Source organism: Cryptomeria japonica, chromosome 4 (assembly GCF_030272615.1).
Source record: "Cryptomeria japonica chromosome 4, Sugi_1.0, whole genome shotgun sequence".
NCBI classification, from domain to species: domain Eukaryota; kingdom Viridiplantae; phylum Streptophyta; class Pinopsida; order Cupressales; family Cupressaceae; genus Cryptomeria; species Cryptomeria japonica.
The window spans coordinates 490014776-490024740 of NC_081408.1; the positions used below are offsets into that span (position 1 = coordinate 490014776).

The window sequence follows — 9965 nt, forward strand, 5'->3', positions numbered from 1 at the left end:
ATGAGTTCCAATTAAGTGCAATAAGTCTGGTTGTAACACCTCTGCAACTCTGCTCTATTTTGCTTCTTTATCAACTACCAAATCAAGAATGCACACATGAAACTACTCCAAAATGGTTTCTTGATCTCAATTCGCTCATACCATACATCAAAAAATATATTTCACACCAGTCTTATATATCCACAACCACAAAATAAATCATTCACCAAGTCAGTCAAGCACAATATGCAATGTAATGTGTAATTGAGTTTCATCTTAGATCGGATCACCAAAATGTGTGTGGATCCATAAAATGATATCAAAATAACTTCTACAAGTTGTCCCTATCATCCCATGCATGAATCTCACCACCGTAATCACCGCAACGCTTCCGGTCCAAGAGATGCTTTGTTGTCCTAAAATACTGAAGATAGATTACCGGATCGCTTAATCCACCAGTTACCAAAAACCATGACTATCTGATAGGATTTCTATGAAGAGTTACCATCAATTACAACCCTAAACCATTAATCAAGCATCAATAGCCATTGGATGAGTATCAATTGGCAACAATCTCCCCCTTTGGCATTGATGACAACACTCATGAAAAATGACTAAGTGTTGAAACCTCTACACTGGATCAAAATTTCTAAGGCTCCCCCTTAGACCAAAATCTCACAAACTTGTATCATTTTGTAGATTTTTCACTCTACTCTCCCCCTTTGACAACAATGCCAAAGTAGGGGTGTTGTCCAAAAATTTATGTATAAGGGTATCTACCAGACACTTTATACATACTTGAAGATGTCAGCAAAAATGGTCTTCAATAATCCTAAGTGAGTATCCCACCCACTCTTCAAGTTATCCAAAACTATGATGAAGGCACTGAAGACATAGGCATATATATCTACATCCTTCAATTCATATGGAACAAGTTGACGCATTGTTTGTAAACAATCAACTTTATTTCTCAAAATGGTGTTTGTCCAAAGCAATAAGGTTGTGAAGCTCACCTACTCGCCTCAAAATTCTCTCCTTTTCATAATTTAGGCTCAAGATTTGATCTGTAAGAGCCATCACCCAACCTTTTATACTATTGTCAAGGGTAACATTAAAGTCAAATGTCTCAGATATGATGTCAAGTTTTCCCTAGCAAACACTTATTTGTTTATCAATATCTGAAGTGAATTTGGATAGTGAAAGGCATGACTTTTATGTTTTTCCTCCTTCACTTAGTGCATCAAAAATAGTCTGCAATTCTTTATTTAATCTAACTCTATCATCCTCAATCATTTTCCAAAAGGTGTGCATTCTCACCTCCTTGAATCTATCCAATACCTTCTTGGTGGTTTCCTTCTCTAATGATTCAAAATTGGTATTAATGTTATTGATTAATTGTAAGAGCTTACTAGAGGGGCTAGAATTTGGATCTAGTTGCACTTCCAATACCACCTTCTACAAAATTTCTATACACATCTCAATTAATTTCTTATCCTCACTTTTTAATTTTACCAAGTCCTAACTAGCTTGAGCCTAGACTGTTGTTGCTACCATTAACCTTGATGTTGGGAACATTTGTCCAATATCAATAGGTTTATCAAAATTGATAGAAATCTGTGAGAGAATTATTTTGCCTTTGTCCTTAGGAGTGTCAATTGTTGTGACTACCGGGGAAATGTTAGTTCTCTGCTCTCCCTTCCCCTGTACCTTATCCTGCTTATTATCCTTCTCTACCTATTATCTTCCTCCCTGTTGCTGCATAGTAAGATCTTCTTCTTTATCCTTCTCCTTCTCTTCGGCCTATGCACCGATGTTGCCACTTGGTGCAGTGTCATCCTTAGGAGTCTCTTGGGCCTCTTCACATTTCATCTCTACCACTTTGGATGATCAACCAAAGGATTTTGACTATCAGCAGCATCAAGGGTTGAATAAGTCTGATCTACCAAATGAGAGGAGTCATCCTTCAAAGATTCATTGTCATTTATTGGCACCTGATTGACTTTTAGAAACTTTTTCCATATTTCTTTTGTCTCTTTTCTCACTTCTTCAACTTTTCCAAACATAAGCCCGTTAACTCTATTCTTGCTCCTAAACTCCTTTTGGTTGGCCAACTCCATAAGTCTATCAACTTCTTCTCGATATATGCAAGCACTAATGTTTATCAACTCACTCTCTTTCATTTCTTTGTCTAATCTTATTGTTGTTAGTCTCCTAGCATCAAGAATATTATACAAATCTTTGGGAATATTGCATTATATCTCAATTAATGACTTGTTGAAGTTATGCAAATGCAATACAATAGCCTCCTCAACTTCCCCTTGCTCATTTTCATCAAAATCATCATAGTATACACTGATAATTTTAAGATTGTCATCCTTAGCAATTTCATCAATTAGTTCTTTTGCAGATAATAGAGGAATAAAGGTATATTTACCTTCTACCTTGTCGAATTCAAGGTCCTTACCAAATTATGTTTTCACCCTTCCTCCTCTTTTAGGCCTGTCGGTGAGAGAGGGTTCTCATTTTTTCTTCTTGCTTTGCACACCACTGGACTGAGGCTTCCTGATTACTCTGACAAATTCAACTTTCTTCTTTGTTTTCTCTCCTTCCTCATCTGACTCAATCTCAGAAGCAACAGGGGATATAGCTACATAAGTTCTCTTTGGCTTCTCCTATTGCTTCAACACACCTTTTTTGAATGAGCTCTGTGTTGTAGATGACTTCACCAAAGTGGGAGAAGACGTAGTCTCCTTAGGCTTGGACTGGGAGGAATGGTTGTGTCTTAGACTTCTTAGCTTCAATTTCTACTTTCTCCTTAGCCTTCTTAATTGCTTCTTTGGTGAAACCCATCTTCCTAGCCACTACCTCTGCCATCTTTATTACTTTTCTCTTCCTCTCTAGTTGAGTGAATTTCTTGTGCAATTCCATGTCTTTCTCCTTGAAAGTGCCAAATTTTTCTTCCTGTGAATCTATCGATTTTCTCAGAAGGTGCTATGTTTAAGCTTCGAGAGTTTGAGCATCTACCTCATATCCCATTGGCATTATCCACATTGTCCTAGGCTCCACTAAATCCATATGGCATTGATATTTATTCACCATGAAATAGATAGTGTCAGCATACTTTTCCACTATTTCCTTAGGAATTCTTACTCTATTCTTCATTCTGCCTTGGAAGATTTTAAAGAAGCTCCATAGGGTAGCTATCTGATTTTCTCTATTACCCAATCTCTATAGACCTTGCTTGATCTGAATACCCACTAGTAAGTCATAAGCCCGTTGGACTCTGCCTATGTCAGGGATCTCATTCATAAAGTATAGTGCAAGGCAAACAATTAGTGAACCAAATTTAAAGACATTATTCTTGTCAGTTTTGATCTTCCTTAAATTACTCAGGAGCTCGTATATCTTCTTTCACCATTTGATATGCTGCATAAATTGTAGTATTATAGATCAAATTTAGTCTGCTAGAGTAGTAGACTTTGTAGCCAATAATCATCGATGAAAATCTAATATCATGTTCCCAGATATCATCAATTATCATTGATCAACTGTCAAACTAAGCACCGGTTAACTTAGTGACAATAGGGTTTGTCACTGGTTTGATTCAGGCATGTTACTGCATGAATTGCCTTCTTGGTTATTTTGTATGGCCTATCCAACCAGATAAACTCATCATGCACATGACTCAGAATTTACCTTACCCATTCATCCTCATTGAATGTCAGAAAGTCAATAAACTATGTAAAACCCTTCCTCTACAACTGTGCATATTTCATCTTGGGATTCCTAGCTTCATCCATTATTTGCTTAGTATACAGGGTTAAGATGTCTTTATTTCTAGTTTCCTCAATTGAATAGTGAATATATGCTCTTACAACATCAACATGCAGAACTTCATAAGGAACAGACAAAAAAGCACCATTAGGGTCATCTTCAATAGACTTAAATGGGTGTCTTTTAAATTTTGGCCTTTCTCTCTTAGATACTTCTACTATCAAGGGTGTATCAATAGAAGAAGATGCCATTTTAAGAAATTTAGGGTTCAAACTCTTTGATAAATACCTTTTTCTTCTTCTGGATACACAAGAATTCCTTATCGGATCACCTCAAGCTATCTGATCGCCTCACTCTGCAGTCTCAACTCTTCATTAACAATGTGAGAAATGATTCATATTTTTCTCTTTTAAGTCTACAAACCTTAATTTTAAGTTGACATAAATGCGTTGTTAAGGTTCAACTAGATGCTCTTTTCAACATAAACCATTCAATCGGATTCCAAGATTGTCATGAAGAATTTCGGATAATAATCTCCAAACATTTGCAATCAACCTTGATCGATCACATTGATCTCCAGGGGGTTTTGCAAGATTGTGCATGAAAATTCCACCCCCTAAGGCCAAATGCCTTAGTTACCGGATGAAGTTCCTACACCGGATTCGAGTGCAGATCCACTATCTGTCTTGGATTCATCTTTTCTAACCCACATCTTCTCATGTTTATCTCCAATCTCTTCTAATTTAGCTTTTCCTTTCTCATCCGATTTCCCTTTGTTTACTATATCATCATTCTTGCTTCTATAGAATTTTGCAATGTGATCGGTTTTATTGCATGCACGACAAACAACATTTCTCTGTATAGGTCTGAAATTCATCTAATTTGGTCTCATCCTGCATTGGTTAGAGATATGTCCAAATTGTTGGCAATTGAGAGTCATTTGGTTTCTTATGTTGTCATTGATGGCAACATATTTTGGTTCACATTAATATTCAACAGACACTTCACTGACATCAAGGATTTCAAAGGTAACCAGAAAACTAGGTATCGGTATGGGAAGCCGACATCACTTGGAGATCCGATAAAGGGTAGTATCTGGCAAATCATTTTATAATTCATAATGAGCCGACATGTATTATCATTTTGTATGTAAGCCGACATATGGCATAAATGTTTGTAAGGGTATATTAGTCAGTCTATTAGGTCATTTTCAAATAACATTGGAGATAAGATCTGGAATGCGAAGTTTATGTATGCGAGATCATTTCTATGCAAAAGCAATATTTTGTAATGATCTGTAGATGATTTCTAAGGTACTCATAAGGTGTATGATATTCTAGCAAGGGTTTAGGGTTTAAGAACTGGAACAGTCAGAGCCTTAACCGAAACTCAATCAGGCATAGCAGATGCATTATATGAGTTCATCTTTGCATTTATCATAAAAGTGATTGTAGTGAGTGAGAGTCTTGGTGATGAGCAGTGTGCCTTCCTACATGTGCAGGCCCCTATTATGTGTAATATCTCTTCATATGGCTAGCGAATTGATATTGTGGGTCACAAATCCCATCGTGGTTTTTCCTCATTGAATTTTTCCATGTATAAATTCCATGTGTTATGGTGTTCATTTATGTGATTGCTTTATTTGTTTCAGTTATATGTATTTATGTTTACTGGTTGATGAATGAATTCTTTGATAAGGCTAAAATCTTATATTCTGGTAGAACACTGATTCAACCCCCTCTCTCAGTGTTCTTGGATTCCAACAATTTGTATTAGAGCCTTGTGCCTTGGAGGAAGCCTAATAGCTAGAGGGAAATCTTGAATCCAGAATCCATGGAGATGTGTTTGAGGCAGCAGCTTGAAGTTGCTCTTGAAGATTTTGAAGTTGAAAAATTTAAGAACATAAAGATGAAAGATGAACTTAGAAAAACTATCTAATGCTCAAGCCAAAAGGAAGGAACTATGGGAACAATTACAAGATCAAAATGATGAAGAAAAGGATACTCTGAAGAACCTATGTCAGAAGCTGAATCAAGAAAATGAAGTTATGAAGAATGAAACGCAAGCCCTAACTATGATGATGGCAAAAGAAATTGAAGACATAAATAAAAAGGAGGAAGACCTTGCTAGATCACTAAAGGATAGATATGAAGAATGCATCAAGTTGGCTCATGAAAATGATGTGTTGAGAACAAAATTAGTGCAATTCCAAAACAATGAACAAGAACTTGAAAGACAGATGATAATCCTAAGAGATGATTTGACTATTGCAAATAAGTATAAGGACAAATTCAAGGCTAGTTCAGCACAACTTAATGAATTATTGGAGAGCCAAAGGTAGAATAAAGACTCTAGAGGACTTGGATTTGAACAAGGTCAGAGCTCCGGTATTGCAAATGAAGATCAAAAATCTGGTATGTAGAATGATCACAACAACTAGAACCAGAGGACACTAGTAAGGCAACTCAATACTCACAAATTTAATGGTAGATGCTTTGTTTGTAATAAATTTGGTCATATGGCTAGACAATGTAGAAATAGAGCAAATCAGAATTATAACTCTGTCCCTGGTCAATGTTCCAAATGTAATAAGTATGGTCATAAGATAGAAGATTGCAGAATGAATGTAAAATATCATGCATGTGGAAAGTTTGGACATATGGCTAATCAATGCAGGTCAAGCAATTATCCCGGTTATAACAAAGCAATTCAAATGAACAATGTTACATGTTATCCATGCAACAAGATTGGACATATAGCTAAGTTTTGTAGAAGCAAAAATCCACCGGTTAGCAATAATTAATAAAATGATAAAGGAAAGCAAAAGATCAATGAGATCTAACATGATCATACCAAGAGATGAGTCAGGAAGTCAAATGATCAATTGGGAGATGAAACTGCTCTGGTTACTCAACTAACTAAGTAGAATGTTCCTGCACCAGTAGGAAGCTCATCCAGCAATTGAGACAGATGCCTTAGGGGTAGGAAAATTTCATGAAAATCCTACATATTCCCTAGGAAAGAGATCTGGAAGGAAGTTTCAGACATCTGAGAAGGTTTATCCGACATATATATGTTGAATCGAGATCCGGTATGCTTCACCAGAAGGCATTTATGTCGATGGAGAATTAGGGTTTTTCAAAGGATAAAAGGAATAATTCACTTCAGTATGATCACCTTACATTGAGAGTGATATAGAGTGAGTCAAAGGAGATTCCGAGAGATCAAAAGAAACCATTGGCAATTTCAACTGCATTCAAAGGAGATATCTAGGGTTTGTCACCGATGACTATTTCCAGGTATTTTTTGCAATTCAATCATTTGAAATGGAGGCTATTTCTTCTTCTATCCCCACTTTCATTGCAAATCTCACTGTAGTAGAGGTTAAGGACCGTCTGAGACCAATGTTCAAAATATGCCCTCATATTGCAACTCTAAATAATTCGGTCGATGCTTTTTCGAGGGTTCCCGAAGGTGTTGTTTATGTTGAGGATGTCAGAGCTTACATCCACTGCAATCTAGAGGACTTGGGAATAACTGAAATAAAATCAATGTACATATCTAAATTGTTGAACGACTCTAGAATCATCAAGCTCAAATTCAAACATATTGCAGACCTAGGGTTAACCAGAATCTTAGATATTCTTGAGTTTGAGGATGAAATAATCTAGTACATGTTGAACAGAGTTCATGGTGAATTTATCTGGTTGGATAGACCCCACAATATCACCAAGGAAGCAATCAGGGCTATCACTGGCTTACCTCAGATAGGTCAGAAACCAGAGAAGAAGATATCAAATGATCAAATCAACAAGCTCATAGGTGTAACCTATGATAATTGGTCAATGAGAGTCAATACCATTACTCACAAGGATGTCAAATTTGTCAACATGATTATAGGTTACAAGTTAACCTAGTCTAACCAACTTAACTCAGTTTCTAGCTCTTGCATCTTTATTGCTTATCAAATGTTGAAGAAGGATGAAAAGTATGATCTGTGTGAATGGATGAAAAAAGAGTTTATTTTGAACTTAGGCAAAGATCAAGGGAGAAAAGAAATGAGTTTTCCGGTATGGAAATATGATAGTGTGCCTAATGCTTTTCTTTTTGAATGAGATACCAGGTTTGGGCAAAAGGAAATGGGCATTTGATATACTAGTAGGTAGGAATATTAAGGGTGCTATCACTGGTTTGGGGAACCAAAGAGATGAAAAAGTTTGGGGATACTTCAAATCATTTCAAAAAGCCATGAAGTCAAGGGAAAGAATTCCAAAGCACATAGTTGAGAAATACTCAACTGAAATTTGTTTCATGGTGAAAAAGGATGAAACACTTATGGAAGTTGTGATACCCTGAAAGATATGGATTGAAGAAATGGGTTATGAGGTATATGCAAGAATTTTGGATGCATATACTAAGATTCTTATAGATGCACTGACAGATGAATCTGAAAAATCATTTGGAACTGCCAAGCAAAAAGAACTTGAAGTTAAAACAGAATTTAATCAGAAGAAGAGAGAGAGGCAACAGAGAAAAGTAAGTCAGTTTGTTGAAAAAGTCTCAAAAGATATTAAGAATATAATTGAAGCCTCATCAACCAAAGAAGTAAAGAAGAGGAAACAACTTGAAGCTCTCATTGCACCAATTAATTTAGATATTGAGACTGAGGATGAAATTCCTCTATATTTCACAAGGGTGCAGAGAAAGAAGGTAGAAGACCCAAAGGAGAAAGCTGAGAAGATAAGGAAGTGACCAGTAAGGAAGGTAACCTTTAAGATATTGGCAAGTAAGCCAGCTGAAAGGAAGCCTACTCAGAAGAAAATGACAATAAAAGAAACTCTTGCATCATCTGGCAAGAAGAAGAAGAAGGGACACATAGATGAAGCTATTGAAACCGGTAATGTAACTATTATTCCACCTATGTCTTGTGATGATTTAATAGATGAGATAACAAAGGATGGTATTTCAAAGAACATTCAACATTACTATGAACATTTGGATGATGACGAGAAAAAATAAATTGAGGAAGCAGTTTTATTACACTTAGATATATATAAGAAGGCTTTATTAGAGATTGAAAAGAAAATACCGACACAATTATATAATAATCTAAATGCTAGAAGATTATCCGTTGTAGAGGAAGATAGGCACATAAAGCTTCAAGGATTATTAATTACTTGTGGTTCAATTACCCTGGAGGAGATGAATATGTGTCTTGAAACTATAAATAAAGAAATTTTCTGAAGTAGGCACAAGACAGTTAGCCTTATGGCAGGTAAAGTTAATGAAATAATCAATGAAACCCATGAGGCATGGGTCAAATTCTTTGTTGACCACCCTGATTTCTTTACATCACCAGAAGCTAATCCTAAGTCTGAAAATATAGACATACCGGTTGATGTCAAAGGAAAAGGTGCAGTGGATAGCCCATTCACAATTTTGAAAGATGCCAAGGAATTAAATGCAGAATCTCTGGCAAAAGAAAACGTACAGGATCAAGAGGAGATACTAGCATAAAAAGCTAGTGTATATAATGAACAAGTTATAGATGTTAAGGGCAATAGTCCTCCAGATCAAAATGAACAGGTTGTGGATACAAAAAATGAGGAACTGACAATAGCAGATGTTGCACCAAGTGGAAAAGCCACTGGTGCAAAAGAAGATGATATTGAAGGAAGTAAACCAGAGGAGAAAGATAAAGAGCAAAATCAGAAAGGAGAGAAAGAAAAGGAAGATCCAACGAAAATAAGTGTTTCTGCACAATCATTAGAGAAAAAGGGAGAGGAATCTGACAGAGAACCGACAGCCAGAACTTTATTGTTGGCAATTAACACTGCAAATGTTGAGAAGAAGAGCATAACAGAGATGATTTCAACCGAAATCATGGTGATTGCAGCTCAAAAATTGATCAAGGAAGGGACTGGGGAAAAACAAACAATTGATCATTCCATTCCAATTTTACACCAATTAGTCCCGAAATGCCAAATTGATAAGGGAGAAAGCCCATCCGGCAAGCTCAAAATGCTGACAGAGCATATTTTAAAGGAATTTCAATCACTGCAGCAAATCTCTAACTGACATGCTCTGGACCGGTTTTCTCAGGCCAAAAGGGCCACTTTTGATCAGTTGATTGAATCGAACAAAGTACAGATAGTGGATATATTGAAAATGATAGATGATGCTTTGAGGCAATGTACAAATATTTATTGAGT

General features: G+C 36.2%; 1 protein-coding gene across 1 annotated transcript in view; it reads left to right on the top strand.

Moving 5' to 3' along the window:
- The window catches only part of LOC131875179 (uncharacterized), a 65739-nt gene extending 57234 nt beyond the window's left edge, over positions 1 to 8505 (top strand). Inside the window, exon 4 of the mRNA XM_059219220.1 lies at positions 8195 to 8505. Within this exon, the coding sequence (XP_059075203.1) occupies positions 8195 to 8505 (311 nt within the window). The remainder of the gene's footprint in view (positions 1 to 8194) is intronic.
- The last annotated feature ends 1460 nt before the right edge of the window (positions 8506 to 9965 follow it).